Source organism: Nycticebus coucang, chromosome 1 (genome assembly GCF_027406575.1).
Source record: "Nycticebus coucang isolate mNycCou1 chromosome 1, mNycCou1.pri, whole genome shotgun sequence".
In the NCBI taxonomy this organism is placed as follows: domain Eukaryota; kingdom Metazoa; phylum Chordata; class Mammalia; order Primates; family Lorisidae; genus Nycticebus; species Nycticebus coucang.
The window spans coordinates 50,636,493-50,657,258 of NC_069780.1; the positions used below are offsets into that span (position 1 = coordinate 50,636,493).

At 38.2% G+C, this 20,766-nt stretch overlaps 1 protein-coding gene across 1 annotated transcript in view; it reads right to left on the reverse strand.

Annotated features, from left to right (window-relative positions):
• Positions 1–912: 912 nt before the first annotated feature.
• Positions 913–20,766, reverse strand: part of LOC128590263 (uncharacterized) — a 42,995-nt gene continuing 23,141 nt past the window's right edge. Inside the window, 2 exon segments of the mRNA XM_053597547.1 lie at positions 913–1,289; positions 5,662–5,742. Of these exon segments, the coding sequence (XP_053453522.1) occupies positions 913–1,289; positions 5,662–5,742 (458 nt within the window).

The following is a 20,766-nucleotide window of genomic DNA, read 5'->3' on the forward strand; positions in this document are numbered from 1 at the left end:
AACAGGCAGCACCCGTAGCTCAGTCGGTAGGGCGCCAGCCACATATACTGAAGCTAGTGGGTTCAAATCTAGCCCGTGCCTGCTAAAACAACAATGACAACTGCAACAAAAAAATGCCTGGGCATTGTGGCAGGCACCTGTAGTCCCAGCTACGTGGCAGGCTGAGGCAAGAGAATGGCTTAAGCCCAAGAGTTTGAGGTTGCTGTGAGCTGTGACGCCATGCCACTCTACCCAAGGTGACATAGTGAGACTCTGTCTCAAAATAAACAAACAAACAAAACCCCAAAATATTTGGGAACAGATGAAAGATTTTAACTTTTCTATAACATACATATTTTCTCATCAAAATCAACATGGACATATGTGGAGTAGAAGAGAAATTTATGTGAATTTCAAAGACTGAAATATAGATAATTTTAAGGAAATGCCAGAGGTTCAGAGAGCAGTTTGCCCATTTTACAGTATCCACTCTCACTCTTATGACATTAGAGATATATTAAAGAAAATGTTTGAGAGGCATTGGTATAGGATTTAAAAAGTCAGCATTATAAAAGATTACTTAGCAAATACTTCTGCTACTAACTAGAGAAGCCAGGGAAGAAGGCACTCAGTGGTGTACATTTACATGTAGTAAAAGTGCATTAGATGCTGCCCATGGCCCTCTCAGATGCTCCTTACTTGGACAGGGAATATGTGCCCAGCTCCTGGACTTACTGGCTGCTAACCGCTGCCCCCTATGGTTGAGAATTGCTTTCCACCAAGGACCATGTTACCTGGAATGCCATAGCAGCCTCCAGGCAATGAATGGCTGACTGATAAAGAAGGACTTTTCGTACTCCAGGATTGATTGTCCCTGGGTCAGACCCCACACTAAAGGGTGAAGCTAGATTCCAACTAAGACCAAATCCATGCTTATCTTCCTCCAAGACATTGCTGGCTTTCATCACTCCTTGTCTCCGGAGAGAGTTCTCTGAATAAATCACTGAACTTTTGAATACCCAAGAACACTGCTTGTGGAGAATCACTCCCAGGCATCATGTTCGTGCCTGTTTCCACAGCTCCTCTTCCGTCTGTGATGTGCTTAAACCTCTCTGTAGCGCATCCTCCTTTTACACAGCCAGGGCTTTCTGAGCTTCTACCCTCCCCTCGGTTCAGCTCTCTGAACACTTTCTCCCACAAAAATTCCTGGCTCCTGTACTGTTTCTTTATCACTCTGCCTTTCTCTTGACCTTCTCCTTCTCCCTGGATTGGTCTGGGTGAAGCATTATTTTCCTGGGCCTGGAAGGGAACTTCAGAGATAACTTCAGAGTGTCTGAGCATACGGACAATCAACCCATTTCAATGTTTTATCATCCTTAAAATTAGCACATTTATCTTCATGTCCAATTAACATGTATCTTTCTTGACTTTAAGACCATTTTTCTGTTTATGGATCTAGTTACTTGTGCACATAAAGAATGGCTCCCAAGCAGGTCCGTCATAAAGATTGACCCCTGAGGTCTGTGTCTGGGTCGTTTTCCTAAAAGCTAGTTCTTCAAAAGCCAATACACCAGTTTGCCAAGTTTACTTGTTTCTTCTTTCTTAAGCTATTTACTTTTAATTGGCTGGTTCTCGTTTGGTTTTCAAAACAGGCCTACAGATCCAGACAAACAGAATATTCTTTGTTTTTTGTTGTTGTTGTTGTTTTTGTTTTTTTTTGAGACAGTCTCAATTTGTCGCCCTTGGTAGGGTGGCGAATGTCACAGCTCACAGCAACCTCAAACTCTTAGGTTCAAGCAATTCTCTTGCTCAGGCTCCCCAGTAGGTGGGATTACAGGTGACCGCCCCAATGCCTGCTATTTTTATAGAAAAGGTCTCACTCTGGCTCAGGCTGGAATATTCTTTATAGCACTTTTATGTGGGTATCCTGCAAAATAGTCAACCAAAATTAAATGCTTATAAGAAACGAGTACATTCTACAAATTGATCATTCTAAGGATTATGTTTGGCTTTTAAGAAACTGTCTTTTGGACAAGTGCTTCCTTCTGTTATATACCTGAAATACATATTCTTAATTTCCTTCTTATTTTCCAATATTTAGAACTAATTTCCACCTATCCATGATCATCTAAACTTTATGAATGTCAAAAACATTGGGATTTAATGTGTCTCCAAATATGTTCAATTTTTTGTTATTTTCCTATTTACTAGGATACACATTATTTACCACTTAAATTTTTCTATGTCATCCTATAAATAAACTACTTGAGAAGTCCAAGGTAAAGATTTTTTTTTCTTTTATAAGAATTTTTTTTTTTTATTTTTTGAGATGGAAATGACACTTGTCCACTGATGGTAGGGACTATGAATTATTCCCAACTATCTGGAAAAGAGCCTGCAAGTATTTGTTAAAAGACTGAAAAAAAAAATCTGGTAATTTTCTTTTTTTTTAAAATATTTTTCTATTTTCTTCTAGAAATTTTCTTAAAGAAATAATCATCCATGAAGACAAAGATTTGCTGAGACATTAATTAGAGTTTTTATGAAATTTTAAATGAGAAGAACAGGCGTAGGTCTAGTATCAGAAATAGATGAATTCAGAATTCAAAGTTTGCAGTCAATAATTCAACCTCTCTTTGCCCCTAGATTCTATTCTTCTTGATTTTTTTCATGGTGGTCCCCAGAACAATATTTCTACATCTGACACTCAGTCATTGACTCAAATTTGTCTAGAGAGCCAAAATATCTTGATTATTTTAAACTAAGAAATATCTCTGACAGACCAGAAACAATCCCACCCAAATCATAGGTTGAGAATAAATGAAAATTAGTGACTAGAAGGAAATTTGCCATAAAAAAAATGAAACATTTTCTAGATACAGAAACTAAAGATGCCTCTCTACAAATGACATTAACTTGCGATGAATTTCAATGTAGCCATTAAAAGTCAAATTGTTAAGAAACATTTCATTATACAAGAAAATATTGAAGACTAAATATTACATTAAACAAAAGCTGGGGAAGTAGCCAAGTGTGAGTGCCTGAGGCAAAGTAGATTTTGACCTGTGAAGAATGAAGAGCCTTTTGAGCTCAGGGACAATGGAGAGAAAATATTAAGTAAGACTAGAGAGATGGGCAGAAGCCAGATTATGAAGTGTTTCTAGACCAAAGCACTTATTTCACTTTTTGTGCCAGGTTCCATGAAAGGCATTATCAAATGTCTAGCAGTAAGTTTGCAGGATACAATAAATATTTTTAAAAGAACAATGTGACAAATGTACGTAGAATGGATTAGAAGGAGACAAGTAGGAATTAACATTATTTCCCTAGGAAAACCAGCACCCTTGTTTCTGTTTAGTTGTATATTTAATCCATATCCAATTATCTCACCCCCACCTTTTTAAGTATTTAGCACTCTACCACATACACATCCGTGTCCTTGGGAGCAGGAAACATGTCTATGTACCTTGCGAATCTTTCTACATCTAATATATACTAGGCAAGGGATCCTTGGTTGTGTGTTTCAACACAAAGTTCATGATTGCAAAGATTGGAAACTTTCTATGTGCTTACATATATTTTAACTTTTTTTTCTATTATCAAACATTACATTAATTAACAAAGCAATTCCATCTTATCAAGCAGGCCTTTTGGATCTTAAACAATTAATTCAATACTTTTTGAGAATTTATAGAACCCAGATTATATTTGTAAAAAACTGTCATAAATAATTTTAAAAAATAGCATTCATGTAAAAATTGACTTGACTTTCATCATTATCTCTGTTGTTTTGGGGGGATTAATAACATTTTTATAGGTAGGTACAACATAAAATCCTTCAGAAGATCAATAAAATAGTCTATTTGTCATGAATTCTCACATGTTGAAGTTGTTTCCCTGTTATCAAAGCATATATACAGTCAATTTTGTCTATGTTTATAAATAAATTTGAAAACAAAAATGATTGAGATTTTTTATAAGTGGAAAATATTAGATGTAGCAGCCCATGTGGCCTATGGCTGGGAGGAGTGAGAATTATAAGAAATACCTGTAGAGCTCAATGGAACACCTTGGTGAAAAGGGCATGGAGAGGGATTTAGTGCTCCTAACAAGCACGAGAGCTCACGAGATGAGAGCAGTGGTGAATTGGCAGTCTCTACACCTGTGGTGTCGAGAGGCACCTTATGTTAGGCTGGAGGAGAAGGCAGGTGGGAGCATGCGCATTCCATCACGGACCAGCTTACTCTGACTCTGTCCCCTCTCATACCTGTAGAATGTCAGCACTGCGTCTCTCTGCTGAAGATCACCAAGCTTCACTAAAGACTAAGATCTATCTTTCTAAGAAGACTGCTTTACTCTAAGACTCTCTCTCTCCCCTGTGAAAGTAGGTAGCCCTCAGGCACCTAAGAGAAATTGTTCCTGAGCAAGATAGCTTAGCGGTCCATATCTGGAACCTAGATGACCTGGCCAGTCCTAGGCCCTGGCAAGTGGTGGCAGCGGTGGGCTGTGACAATTAGGCACTTAATATTCACCCAAATCTTTTATAATCAGTATTATTATTCCTATTTTAAAGTTAAAAATATAGGAAATAAGGACATTTCTCGGGTTATTTAGATAATTGGTGGATTTAACTTTGATCTGTACATACACTGACAAATTACAAAGTTTTGGAGGGAGGAAATGGCGGACTAGTGGCAGCCTGCTGCACGTGGTTCCCAAGGAAAGAAGTTAAAGGTTCAGGCAGCTGCCTACACACAGATTGCTCTTCTTTGAAGCAGCACTGTGAAATCATAGAGAAGCAATGTGGGACACTCAGTGTGGAAAAAAGGTGACGAGATGGTGTTGTGCTGACTGAACTGCAAGATGGCTCCCCCCACCCCACAAACCCCTTACCTGGTGGGACTGTGGACCTACCTGAAATCTGTGCATAGTCATTACATCAGACAACAGGGACTGTGGGGGTCGGGCAATAGCTAAAGCCATTCTGAGCTCTCGGGTGCACTGTGCCAGGTCTGTACTGGGCAGGGGGATGACTGACTTGTGGCTTCACTGAGTCATACTCTGCGACTCAAAGCCAATCACTTCTTCCATAGACCACAATAGGATCTGGGCCCAGGAACTGAGGAGAGTGCAGCAGGCGCCTGTCTGAGAGGCTTTGAGTGACTGGTTGGGGGCGTCTCGGGTAGGGTGTGGAGAAATGACGGAAAACAAGGAAACTTCCCTCCATGAAGTCAATGAAGCCTCAGTAAATTGGTTCAAACAAATAAGAACAGTTAACATCTAAATCTCTGGCTGATGACCCAAGAGCTTGCTAAAATATTTGCATGGGAATTCAGGGTGACGGATTTCCAAGCATCAAGTGGTTGGCTCAAGAAATTTCAGCTGTGACATAAGATCTCCCAGGTCTTGTGTGATGAGTCCAATGAAGCTTCAGTAGAAGTTGTGCAAAAGTTCACTAGAAAGTTCTTAGATTTTGCCAGAGGCTTCAAAGGTAACAGCATTTTTACCACTGAAGAATGCAGACTCTTTTAAGGAGCTGCCTGACAGAAGTCTTGTCACGAAGGGTGACAAATGCAAGAACAGCTAACTTTCCACAGAATGTGTCACAGTTCTGCTTTGTGCTAGCTCAGCCAGAGAGATACAAAAGCCCTTGGTGATTGGTAAATCAGCAAAGCCACTTACATTTAAGAACCTGAAGACTGAAACCTTCCTCACTTGGAGATAAACAGAGCGGGGATGACTGGCGCTCTGTTGGAGGAGGGGCTAAGTGATATCAATTGAGAAATGAAGAAGAAACTGTCTACTGACACTAGACAACTGTCCTGGCCAGCTGCAAGGGAATCAGTCATCTCAGAAACATGACCCTGAAATTTCTGCCTCCAAACATGACCTACTGTGCCCCGCTCCTGGAGTGGGTCATTACTAAAACAAAACCTGTGGGCCACCTGTGGCAGCAACTTCATCCACTGCATCATTGAATACCCTGGGTGCTGGATCAATTCCGCTTAGAATGAGTTCAGCTGGAAGTGACAAATAAGTGTTCTGAGAAAGTTGGATATGTCACAATTTAAGAGCATGATGTTTGGGCCCCATCATACAATCCATCTCCCATAGCAGAATTCAAAGGAGTAGATTTTGAAGGTTTTGTTGCAATGGGTGGTGAGGTGACAGCCTGTGATGAACCTGACCCAGAAGCAATTTTCCAAGTGACATTGCTGGAGTACAGACCAGTTTAAAAATGCATGAAGTAGCTGATGAGTGAGAAAAGCAAGTGAGGATGACACAGAAATAGCAGAGACTCCAAAAGAAGAGGATGTCTGACAATGCAGGTGAAGTCATTTGCTGTGGGATAATTTCCAGGTGTGCTAAGTGGTGTAGCCAGTGTGGAGTGCTTTCTCCACTCAACGTTTGTAATATGAATAAGAATTGGACCAAGATTCTTTTTTCAGAAAGAACGATTAAGCCATGAGAAAACAGTAAATGTACTGATTTTGTATGATGCTATATGTATGATTTTATTATGTTTTGATTATGTATGATTTTATATGATATTCTCTAATAAAAGGTGTACGGTCAGGAAAGTAAAATGTATGTACATATCAGTGTAGTAGGCCTAGTTCCCCATGTTGACCACTTCTTCATGTTGACCAGTCTGCTACAGTCCCTTGGGTGGTCAACTTATAGAAGTTCTACTGTTAGTACACAGTTATCTCAAAGAACTAAAAGTAGACCTACCATTTGATCCAGTAATCCCATTATGGGGTATTTACCTGACAGAAAGAAAGTACTTTTATCAGAAAGTCATGTGCACTTGAATGTTCATGGCAGCATAATTCACCATCACAGAGATGTGGAACCAACCCAAGTGAATTAAGAAAATGTGGTATATGTACATGTACCACGTGGTATATGTACCACAGAGTACTACTTAGTTAGGAAAATAAATGGTGAACTAACATGTTTGTAACAACCTGAATGGAACTCAAGACCACTCTTCCAAATGAAGTATCAAAAGAAGGGAAAAACAAACACTGCATGTATTTGCTATTTAATTAGAACCAATGGACCGTCACACCTGTGCACATCGAGTAGTAAAACTCAATGGAAACCAGGTAGGAGAGGGGAGGAGAGGACAGGTATATTCACACCTAATGGGTACAATGCAGGCTCTCTTGATGAACGGCATTCACTTGGACTCAAATGGCACAAAGGCAATCCATGTAACCAAAATACTTGTTGTACCCCTGTAATATTCTCAAATAAAAAAAATTGTAAGTTTTTGCTATTCCTGTAGTTTCAGACATTTTCAGTGAACACTGAACTTCCTGTAGTACCCCTGTAATATTCTCAAATAAAAAAATAATAAGTTTTTGCTATTCCTGTAGTTTCAGATGTTTTCAGTGAACACTGAACTTCCCTATTCTCTCTGGTTGTCTTCTGGGCCTCACAGTACTTTATTCTTGCCCCAGATACTGTATTTGTTCGCTACATCTTAGCAGCCTGTTCATTTGCCTGTTTCCCCAAGAAGATCATAAATGTTCTAAGGGTAGGGATTGTGTCTTGTCTCTTTGGCACATGGTAGACACTCAATTAATATTAATATTTTAAAGTAAATGATGGTTTATATATATTTATTTTTTTCGTAGTAGCAGATTGGAAAATCAAAGTCTTATCACTTAAGGAAAGTATTCAGGGAACTACAGTAATATAATTTGTTAGTGCTATCCCGTGGTGAGAGGAATTTGAAGCATATTCAAAGGAACACACATGTAATGTGCAGCATTTTTTGTGAAATAAGACCATTTGGCACTACCTTAAAGAAGCCTCCTTTGGATTGTTCTCAAGTACACATTTGTGAAGAGGAAAAAATGGGAGTGGGGAGATGAACCTGCATATAGGCAAATTGACATCATTTGTCCTTGAATTGCATTTCAGCCAAAGAGACTCAAGTCTATGTTTACGTAGCCAAATAGCATGTAATGCCACTTGTGGGCATTTCAAAAATTTCATGGAAAAAAAATCGTTCTCAGATTTCTTATTTAATAACATGGGAGGCTGCCAGCAACGAGAAAATGCCAGACCTATTTCAGCTTTGAGGTTTCAAATCTAATTTACTCAAAATCAAATCTTATCAGATCTCCTAAAAATTAGTTGCTACTGGAGCTTTATAGAAGTGTGTCATTTATACACCCATTTATACTTGCAGAAATAATGCTAAAAACTTCTTCTAACCTAAGTTTTTTTTTTTTTTAATGCAGTGCGACTTTGTTTAAATGTACTTTGTTCCCAGCAAAAAAAAAAAAATGACATGCAGAGAAAGGAAAGGTGGATTTTCCAAAATTGGTTCCTATAAGACTCAGGTTTTGAGTTAGAATTCACAATGTTAATTTAATTCATTCAACAAAGATTGCAAAGTAGTTCACTGAAGATTACTATCTAGTAAATTGTTGCATTTCTAACTTAGTCTGTGTGTACCTTTTAAATACACTCCTGATACTTTGATTCTCAATTAAAGGGTTGCTGGGATCTTAGAAGTGCGTTGTCATAGTGGTTCATCTATTTATTGAGTAAAATTGGATAGATGATTATTTATATAAATGTAATATATATTTTTCCTCTTAACATAGTAATTAAAATAGTGAGTAATCACATTGACTCCTGAAACTTCTCCAAACCAGAAAGAAAGATCTTTTAAAGGTTCATTAGTAGCCTCTGAGGCAATAATTAGTGGCATCTCACCTCTGCCTAACATGCAAATTACTTTACCCTTTTCCTTTTATGTTTTATTTCCATTTCTCCCATTCATCATCTAGCTTCCCAAGGTCTTTTGTTTGTTTGTGTTTTTTCCTTTTCTTTATTTTTTTTTCTCTTCTTTATGTTACAATTGCCAGGGAATCTCAGGTTAGTGTAATTTAAAGCCCCCTGTGAAGTATTGTGTAAGACCGACGTCACGAAGTCACTCAGGGGACAAGGTCTGTGCCTGGCATCCTTTTGTTCACTCCGTGTTTCCACAAGCTCTTCAGTCCCGAGGTTGGGTGGGGGAAGAGGCACATATCATCCTCGTGGTTTTTGTCTTTTGTTTCTCCCATGAGTCTCCCTGAACTAATTCCACTTAACAAGGAACGTGAACTACATTTCAGAATAGACTTTGTCGGAGTTGGCGGACACCCGCAAAGCAGAACCCAAGCTAGCCAGGACAAAATGACAGAAAATAAAAATAATGACACTCTGGCTTTTTTTCTTTATATTTTCTCTTCATGCTGTGTGTAAGCATCCATCACCCTTTGCTCACAGTTGGGCTCAGGTTTCTACAGCCATATCATAAATTGGGCAGTAGGCATTTTAACTACTTATCTTCATTTTTGTCAAATCGGGTCTCACTTTGCCTGAAGCCAAAAGCTCTTATTAGGTAATAACATTCACCCCTACTTGTTTTATAGTATGCTTACCTCTATTATTCCTAGAGACTGCACACACACACACACACACACACACACACACACACACGTACCTCCTCATGTTTTCTCTTTTGAGGCAACTTGAAGCTTGAAAACTGTAAACAAAGTTGTTTGTGATCCTAAACAGTAGACGGTGGTTTCTTATAATTTCAAGGTGGCTGTACATTCCTCTCAGGAAGACCAGAGATTCCCTGGGTTTTCCCACAGTTCCTTTAAAACGTGTCCCCTTAGCCCCTCAGGTTGCCGCACACACTCCCACTCAGGCTGTCAGCTTCTGTAGCATCAGCCACAGAAGGACCACCGTCCAGGACCTCTCACTGCTCTGGGCAGCTTAGGGAGATTACTTGAAGGTTTCCTGGATATCGTAGTTTAATGCATTTTAACTGTTGCCTTCTGGGGATAGAAATCTAGTTTTCAATTTTCAAGCCAAAAAAGAAGTTAATAATCTTGTTTTTTGTTTGTTTGTTTTATTTTCATTGGTACCTAGGAGGAGAATTTTCGGGTCAGCAAAATTCGTCTGTACATCTTTAACTTGAATTCACATCCTGTAGGTCATGACTAATAGATATGAATTGCTAATATAACATAGAAATGCTAGGCATATTAATTACTATTTCAAAGCCTTCTGAAAGGTTAAGTGAGTACTGTAAGAAGTATGAATGAAAATAGTACTTACTGTGAGAGAGAAATAGAACATCTCTGTAATGAATGATGTAGCAGTGAATCAGCTGTCAAAACTAAGATGTTTACCTTCTCAGAGCCTCAGTTTACTTAACTGTACAGGGAGGATAGGAGTTCTGAAGATTAAAAGAAATAATTTATATCAAGGTCCCCTAGTAAGCAAACATACACATTTTCTTTTGTTATTTAGGTAGTGAGTTTAAGGGACTAGCACCCACAGAGTACAGTGCTAACCTTGCTAACAAACAGAATCATAGAAATCAGTCAAACCCTATTCACATATCGCATTAACGCTAGCGGAAAAGACAGACTTTATAAATTTTCTCCATTGTAGAAAATGTTAATGCTGCATACGTACCAATAACAAAAGACAAAGGCACATCATGTTCGAGCACCTCCTGTAATTGCAGAAGTCAAAAGTGACTTGAGTATTACAATTTTCATGCATTTTTCTTCATTCTTAAAATGTGTATAATTTTACACAATGAGAAGAGGAACTTTACCTAACAAATGCAAACAGTATAACCTAATCCTTTGTATCCTTGATAAACCTGAAACAATTTTTAAAAAGGAAAAAATATACATAATTATATTGGCCCTGTTTGTATAATACAAGATAAATGGTCTGAGGAACTCTCCAAGAGGTAGTAGAACCTGCTCTGGAGACTGAAGCTGAGAGAGGGCAATATTTCTTACAGTCCTAGGAAAGTCCAGGAAAGAGCTCGTTTTTTTTATCTGAGCCTTAAAGGAGAAGGAGGTATGACGTGGAAGTGTATTTTCGTAATGCCAGTGACAACCAGGAAACCAATAGTGTCAAAATGATACACCAGTCAGCTAGCGAGTGGTTCCAAACAGCTAACATGTCCTCTTTAGTACTTTTCAGGACAGAGTTGAAATTAAACATATGGGAAAAAGATTGAACTGAATAACGAAGTAATCACTCACATTATGTATACACACTACATGGTTAAAAGGATCAAATGGTGTGAACCGAGATAGTAGAAATTAAGTTGCCAAATTTAAAACAATGCTCCTATATGAGTTATTTGCCATAATAAAAATGTCATTCCATTAGGTCATACAATAGAACAATTAAATTAAAAATTGGTGAATAATATACATGCCTATTTTGCATGCATGTGTTTATAATAGATCAATTTTTGGCGTCCAGAGACGTAACTTGGCCTATTATGGCCTTACAGCCAAAATTTGTTTAAAATTGTGTTGATTACTGGAACTAATTTTCCAGTTGTTGTGTTTGTACAGTTAATTCTCTTTGTTCCGTGCTGAACTTTTCTCTAAGCTATTTGCTAAGTTGAAAGCCTATTTTTTATTCTCTGAAACTTCTGCCCTGGTTTACATACATCTCTCCCAACAGTTCTAGAGTTTGGATGATTTGAATACCACATGTGGAGAAAACGTTTGTAAGTGAAAACCGATCTGCCCCTAAACAAACTGAGCAGCACAGGGAAGGTCTTCAGAGGGAGGAGGTGGGGCTAGGCCCAAAAATAGGAGTGGGGAGCTGGGGAATTGTTTGCTCCGGGTAGCTGCCTACAGATTCCAGATCGTGGCCTGTGTGTTGATAGTCACTTTGGTCTTAGGTTAGCCTCTCCCTCCTCTCTGTCTCCTTCCCTCGGTTTCTATCCCTCTCTCAGACACACACACACACACACACACACACACACACAATCAACAGGCAAAATTTGATGTCCAAATTGACTGTCTTGAATTCATGATCGGTTTTTACTTTGAGAGGAGAAAATATAAGAAATTCCACAATCAGAAGTGACACCATTATCCCAGCTGGGATAGGAGTGGACATAAGTGTCTAGACGGGGCCACGCCTCTTTTCTTCCCAGCTTTGAAACTTTGGTCAAATTACTTAAACTGAACACGTCTCAGTGTCCTTACATTATTATGGGAATGATATTTTTGCCAATATCACAGGGTATTGTGAACATCAAATGAAGTATCATGTGTAAAGCACTTAGCACAGCTCCTGTACAGTAAATGTAATCTAGCATTATAAAAATTAATTGTTAAATATAACTATCACTTTAATCACAATGCGTAAATGCAATACCCAAGAGAGATAGAGCAAGCAATATAACTTTGGGCAAGTTATATGAAGAGTGATATACGGAAAAGCCACACGTTAGTGCTACTGAGTTTTTACCCCAGAAGTAGTCTGTCATGCTCTAATTTTATCTTTCTCAGCATAAAAATAGTATAGTTTTTCAATTTCAATTACATGTAAGTAAATGTTTGTAAAGACTTAAAAAGTTCTAGGCAAGTAAACACATTCTTAAGAGTGAGCTGTAAATATGTAGACATTTAGTTTGTGTTTGACTTTGAGAAAATAATTCTTTCCATTTCTCAATTTGCGTGCATTCTCCTAAAGTAATTGTAATATGTCAAGAATGTTTGTTGCTGCTCTTGAAAAGACAAGGTAAAAGTAATTGGTTTCTCTAAATAGTTATAATTTATTAAAGGCCTTGGTTTCTCAATGTGTTTCTTAAAAAACAAAAACAAAAACACTGCTCTTAGAATAAAAATGTTAATGCATTCGTCACTGACATCTGAGATTCTTCCTTGAAAAGCAGGAGAGACAGTATGTTCAAAGTACATTAACCAGGTACATCTCCCTGATGGTTGCTCAGCAGACGTCTCAGGGGGGAAAAATGTAATGGCAAAAGACCAGGTCTACAGAAACGCTGAGAGAAATCGTACACAGAGGAAGTGCTCCATTTCCTTTGTTCTTTATGTGTTCTATAAATATTTCATGTATTTGCTAAAGCTGTGTTATTGCTGGAAGCCAGCCTTTTCCCTTGTTTAATTCTTCCCCCATCCTTGAAGGCTAGAAATGTTTGAAATATAGAAAGAGTCTGCATTCCTTGCACATGTTTTGTGAATAAACAACACGTGAAAATTAGGAATGAAAACTTCCCAAAACGAAGAGAAAGGAAAAGGACTATAATGACTGGCAAGAAAAACGTCTCATAATATCTAGAGCTGAGGTTGGAGCAATGACATTTACCAAAATTCTGTGAATTAAAAATATGAGCAGTCCCAATAGAAATGAGGGTCAGTTCTTTCTTCTCATGGCTGTGTTTGCCTTCCTTGGCCCATGTGGCAAGAACGTCATGGCTGGAGGGGCTTCCTTAGAAAGCTGCCTGTGGGTGGTTCATCACCAGTTGTATTTACTTCAGTGCTAAAAGGGCATATTTCCTGTTTAAATAGTGTACATCTTTGAAAGTAAGGGACCTCTACTAGAAACAGCAACAAAACCATTTCACTCACTAACATGTTAAACTCAGAAGCTGAAATAATGGGGGGAAATCAATAAATCAGAAATAAACATGCAATTCTCTTCCTTTGGGGACCCAAATGATCCTGTTGTTTTAATTTCATCTGGGTTGTGAAATGAACAGAATTACATGGAAACATTGGGCTTTGGGAGACATAGGCTTTAGCTTCTCTTCTTTTATTCACGGGCACATGACTACCATTTTGTTTCCTCTTGAGATAATACGTGTGTTCTGAAACAAAGCATAATAAGTTGAAAAGGCGTGATCTACTTCAAATTGGGGAAAATAGCACAATACAAATTCACGAATATTTAATTCACAAATAAAAATGGCAAAAGCTACAATAAATTCTATGCTATGTTCTGTCTTTTTTGAAAATACTTACACTGCTTAATTAATGTGACAGATGATGTGGTAAGCATCGGACATTTATTATGTCCTCCATTTTCAGCCAGTTTTGTGAGTCTCCATTTTCCTGAGCAGGACACAGAGGCTCAGAGAGGGTGGATCCTTGTCCATAGAGCCAGTGCATGTAGACATCCAAATTCTAGTCCATACTTATCCCATGAGATACCTGAGCACTTAGTCCCTAGGCATTCTCCAATTAGAAGTTTGAAGGTTGCACTTGTTCAATTCTTATTGAGAAGCTTGTACTAAAGACATCTGAATCACTGAAGGTTAGGAGATCCGATGCTAGGGTTACCATATAATGTGTAGTCTTTCAAACTAGGATACTTTCTTGAATGAAAAAAATGTGCCAATAATGGTTTCCTGGAAAAACAGGACTGATCAAGGGAAACTAGAATGTTTGTTCATTCTACTTAACATACAATCTTGACCAATTATTTTATAATTCATGAATTTTCTAGCATCAGCCTAATATTAGAAATTATTAAATGTTTGCTGCTAAAATTCAGATTTGTTTATATACATTATCTCTATCATTAGGAATTATTATCTTCTTTTTATAGATAAGAGAACTGAGATTCAGAGCAGATAGACTGAATGGTAAAAGAGGGTTTAATTATTAACAGACAAAACCAAAATTCACCCCCAGATTTTAAAAATTGCCCTTTATTACTCCTTCCTTCCTGCCTGCCCTCCTTCCTTCCTTCTTTCCTTCTCACTCTCTCTTTCTTTCTCACTAAGAAAACCTTATCAACAAATTGCTGTGCAACCTCTCTCTTAATTATTTCAGTCATATAAAATTCTTTAGTATTCAAGAGAGAACCTTAGTAGACAATCCATTTAAAACACTATATAATGAAGGCAGACTAAACAGATGCAATGATATTTTGCCCCACTTCAAGTTTTTTTTTTTTTTTTTTTTTTTTTGTAGAGACAGAGTCTCACTCTATGGCCCTCGGTAGAGTGCCGTGGCCTCACACAGCTCACAGCAACCTCCAACTCCTGGGCCCAAGCGATTCTCCTGCCTCAGCCTCCCAAGCAGCTGGGACTACAGGCGCCCGCCACAACGCCCAGCTATTTTTTGGTTGCAGTCTGGCCAGGGCCGGGCCCGAACCCGCCACCCTCGGCATATGGGGCCGGCGCCCCACCGACTGAGCCACAGGCGCCGCCCACTTCAAGTTTTTAGAAATAACAAAATGTAAATTTTTGAAAGAAAAAACGTATTGGTATTATCACTGGAAAACTAGAACGAGTGCCACCATCGGACCAAAACTGTGGAGGCCTCATGAAAGAAAGTGGAGGAGATGGAATCAGCTTGTCAAAAGATCCAAAGCTCAAAAAAAAAAAAAAAAAAGAGGGAGGCTACAGAGGACTGAGTGAATCTAAGGCCATCATGCAAAGGAGAAGTGTTTCTTTTAGCAATAGTCAAGATAAATAATTGGGGCTTTAATTCAGAAAAGTTATAGGATGATATAACAAAAGCACTTGTGTATTTTTGCTGATTGACAGACAGACATTCCCTTATAGGTTAAAGCACTAAGAATGTGGCCACCTAGGTATAAAAGGAGGGGCAATGGCAAACTGAGATTGAGATGGAGCTGGTGCACACTAGGTGGGCTAGCCATTAAAATACTGTAGGACTTGCCTTCCAGTTACTCAAAAGACACTGCTCTTAGCCCCCTGAATGCCCTACATGTCTCCCAAGCTTCTTTTCCAGGGCCTGTAGAGCTCCTCACCACTTGGTGCCCAAAGGGTTCTGGTACTGCAGGAAAGTGTAAGACCCAGGTTTGGTTGTCTGACCAGTGCCCATTTTGTTGCTCAGTACCTGTGCCATATGAGGTGAAGCAGATAATAATAGGCTTGCAAGATGTTTACTGTCTCCTCTTTCTTGGTACATATTCCGTTATGATTAAAAGTGGCTATGTGACTTCTGTGTAGAAATGGAATGTGTGAGGAAATGACATGTATCACCTCAGAATGGAAACATTTAGGAAATGTACTCTTTACCCTCCATGGTGAGCATGGAAGCCATGTGTTGAATTGTCAGACCGACAACCTGATGGAACCCATGTCAATCTGGGTGTCCAAGCAATCTGAAAATATATGTTGTTTGAAGTCATTTGGATCTGGAAATTGATTACTAACATAGAAATATGTGGCCTGACAATCTATAGAAGTAAAATAATTTCTAGATATCCGCTGGTGATGCCTCACAGCTGGTGACACTTGAAAGGTATGGGGTCTCCACACACCTGGAAGACAAAGTCAGCACAATCATTAGTCTCTTCCCTTCTCTTCAGATAACCCTCTGAACTGGCATCCCTCAAGGATCAGGACCAGGAATCCTCCAGTGTATACGGATGGCCAGAAAATCACAAATCACCTAATGTTTGAGGAAAAATAACACCACACACAAAAAAGTATTATTAAAGTGAAGAAACTAAATAAACTAAAGAACTAACATAATAGAAATATATAATTGATAGGGGTAAACAGATTTCCAAATAATATCATTAGAGATATTTGACAATCCACTGCAGTCACAAAAATACATCAGCTATAGACATTGTAAATTCATTTGATGTCATAATAAAATCTTACTACCCATCAGAGAAAAGCAGAATGTAGGTAGCTGAGAAGAAATTTAGTGCATTATAAGAATCAGGCAAGGAAGTCTCAGAATGCAGTGCAAAAGCTGACAAATAAGCAACACCCAAAAAGAGAATAAAAAATGTAAAGAAGGCTTAATTGACTTTGAGGACAGATTAGAAAATTCTAATATCCACTCAAAAGAGATTTAGAAAGCTTGAACAAGGTATATAAAGGGAAGGAATAATCCCCAAAGCTTAGATAAGACCTTAAGAACTTAAAAAAATCAGCAAGAAAAAAATTAACAACCCCATTAAAAAGTGGGCAACAGACATGAACAGAAGTTTTTCAAAAGAAGATAGACAAATGGCCAATAGACATATGAAAAAATGCTCAACATTGCTAATCATCAGGGAAATGCAAATTAAAACCACAGTGAGACATCTTCACCTTATTCTTACTACTCTTGTATATTATTGTTTTGCCTTTTATTAAAAAGTACAAAAACAATAGATGTTGGTGTGGATGCAGAGAGAAAGGAATGCTTCTACACTATTGGTGGGAACACAGCCACCAAGGAAAACGATATGGACATTTCTCAAAGAACTACCATGGAGCACTACTCAGCCATAAAAAAGGAAGGATTAATGCCTTTTTCAGCAATTAGGAACTAGAGACAATTATCCCAAGTGAATTATCACAAGAAAGAAAAAACAAATACGTCATGTACTCTCTAATAAATTGGAACTAACTGATGGGTACCCAACTGTACAGAAGGAAATAAAAGTTATTGGACATCAAGCAGAGAGAAGTGGAGAAGTGAGGAGGGGTAAAAACCCACCTAAGGGATGGATGCAACTCGGATGAAGGGCATCCTGATTCAAGCCACATATCAGAAAGCCACATATCAGCCACATACCTGATTCAAGCCACATATCTGTGCCCCCTTAATATTTTGAAATAAAAAAATGAATAAACAAAGACATATTCTCTTAAACATCTTGAAGAAATTTCAAAACAATGACAAAAACAAAATTTTAAATGTTTTTGAGAAGCCCAAAGAAATAGAGCAAGCAAGACATTTTTGAAAATAGGAAACTCTGAAATATAAAAGACAAGAGAATATTGTTTCCAAATTTCTCATAAAGGAGTATTTTGATCCTAAAAATCCATCTCCAACAGTCTTTGTTAAATATCTGCTGAATTCAGCAAAAATATAACTTTAGTGGCTTAAATAAAGTTTTTGTTAAACTAAATATTTTATAGTAAGGCAACCCATAACTGGGACAGCAATGCCTCAATGCCATTAATATCCCAAGCTTCTCTATCCAAGGTTCACCTGGCTTTGGATGTGGTTTTTCACCTTCACAGGCATCTAATGGCCAGAAGATGACTATTTTGGTCTCATATCTGCATTACAAGAAGGGAAGAAGAGGAAAATAACAAAGAGAAAGCAGCTGTGCCTCTATTGGAAACTACATTCAATATTGCGCCTGTATTAAAGAGCAGACATGCCCAGAAGAATGTCCTCTGCAGCTCTATAGGAAAATCCATGTTCTATACCCCTTCCTTCAAAAGAGCTAGGAATCAGCCTTTTAGAAAGAGGCACACTACCATAAACAAAGCTGGGGTTACAATAGAGAGGAAGATACCTAGAATGGAGGTTGAGTGGGATATCAGCGAAGTCTGCATGTGATTTTCCTTAGTGTGGCTCACCAATGCTGGCCACCCTCTTTCCTCAAGAGTATGCATTATTGAATTATGTTAATCGGCTGCACATTTGAACATAAAGTAAAATCGCATGACCAAACATATAAATAAATAATACCTTTGAGATCACGGTGCTAAACGTAAAATCATGGAAGTATTGTAAGGAGAAAGTCTCACATTTTCTCCATGTGCTTCTGTTACTGTTTATAATAGTAAAGAGGATACACTCTTGTATTCTTTGTGTAATCATTTTAAGTACAGAACAATGATGCAGCATTTTACTAGGAATGAATCAACATCTTTGTCCACTCTATCACCTATTTGTTACACACTTCAATGCCAGAGCAGAGCAAATCTAATGTATCATCCACATGGCTGTGCTCCAAATATTAGACAAACACAATTATTACAATGTTCCTAAGTTTTCCTTTATCCAGACTGAACCTGCTTTGTCTTTTCAGTCACGGCTGATATGGATTGTGTCAAATTCTTCACATCTCTGCCTCCTTCTTCGAATGTGGCAACTCTACGTCTTCATAAGGCAAAGTAAATTTTTGTCATAGGCAGAATAATGAGTGTCTTTCTTCTACTTATAGATATAAATGTTGCTGACTTATTCTTCCATTAATGAAGACTAACCCTACATTCACTTTTTAATCAACTCAATCATACAGTGAGGACATGTAAAGCATGCTGATTTTATCTTAAAATCTATTATATAGTTATTGGTAATTAGCCATGCCTTTTTCTTTACTTTGTTTTTTTTTTTCTGGAGAAAGTGATTTTTGTCTTTCCTCCGCTACTCCCTGAAAATTCACTGAAGTCCTCAACTTGCGGATGGAGGCCCACCTGATTCATAAGGATTTGTGCTTTTCTGCCTGCCTTCAAGGCTCACAACTAAGTCACCCATTTAAACTTGGGGACCAGACATGGTGCTAGGCTACTAAGTCATCACATGAGCTAATTTTGGGCCAGAGAGATATAGATTATGTTGCTTACTGAAAAGTGCATGGAGCCAAACAGATCAAATGAACCCAGGGCCTTCCAGAACTGTGTATTCTTGGGCATATGACTTGATCTCTTCTTTCTAATACAGATGGAGAATCTAATCTTATCTTCTACTATTATTGTGGGCAATAACGAAGTAACAAAAGCACAGTTGCCTAGGGTAATGCCCACCGCACAGTAGTAGCATCTAGAGGAAATAATTGTTACTGCTGCTCTCCCAGAGATGACACTGGGTAGTTCCGCCTTCCTCTTTTCAAGTTACAGGTTTCAAAATTCACTCGACTATACTGAACCATTTATAATATAACCAGGTGTAGATTCCTACTATATTTTGGTGTTAAGTTATGCCAATAGCCCAGCCTACTCTTGAGGACCTTATCTGGAACCTAAGCCAGAGGACAGATGTCTGACCTTCTTATCAGTTCTCTTCTGTGGAGCACTCTGCTTTCCTGCCCACACCCCAGCTCCCACCCTCACCTGACGAGTATGTTTCTTATAATTAGGTCTAGGCTTGCCATGCCCTCTGGGGACTGTGCTCAGATGTTTTGATTGTTTGAAGTCCATGTTTGCCTCTGGGTCAGTGATGAGGTCACCCTGGTTATCAAGTTAGAATTGGGAGATTTGTCCTTCTCTCTCGGTGGTGGTAGCAGTAACAGGAGCTGCTGATACTTGCAGAAGTAGAACCTGCAGAGAATTCAAGCTGTTTATTTGTTAAACTGTGATGGTATAAAATTACAAGCTTGGAACTGAAGTTTGGTGGCCACAGCAATGCTACCCTCGTCAGCATGGTTTTCCACATTGCTCCTGGCTGCTGAGCTGGAGTCTGATTTTCCAATATCCCTGATATTTCTTTAAGATGTCCAGTATTATTTCAAAGCACTAGATACACAATTTTGAGTATTGGTTAGGAGTGCGCACTTTGGAACCAGAATGCCTAAGGATAAATCCCAGCTCTCCACTTCCTGTGTGACATGAGGATAAGTAACTTAATTCTGGTATGCCTCAATTTCTTCATCTGTAAACAGGAATAATAATGGTGTGAGGAATCAAGGAGCATGTGACATCTAGAAGACTCTGTGGCATGTATCCCTCACCCCATAATTGTAATATTAGATCAATTTTCTCATTAATGAGGTAAAGTCTGGTTCTTACAACTAAGAACTAAGACTGATAACTATTAATATTTTGAGTTTTGATGAGGAAACTGAAGCTCAGAGGAGTTTACCTAATACCATAAATTTAAGGAAACATGGATGTAAAAATTGGGAAATAAAATTCAGATTTATTTTAACCTCCAACTCAGTTCAATTTGTTTCTATTCTCCTAATATAGAATGAATTAAAATATTGTTATACCAAACAAATAGAAGTAACTTCGCTCAAATGCAGTTACACGGGAAAATAAAAGCGTTGGATAAGAAAAATGTCCTCTAATTATACCATTACTACATTTAGGAGACCTTCTACCAGATTGAAATTCCAGTCCTCAATAAAATCATAAGAAAAATGTGTCTGTGCGTATTAAGAGATAGCATGCACCCAATAACTTAATAACACTATTTGTTATGACTGTCTTGAAGTTAATCCTATTATAGCTATTTAGTGCCCTGGAAGCAACCAACATTA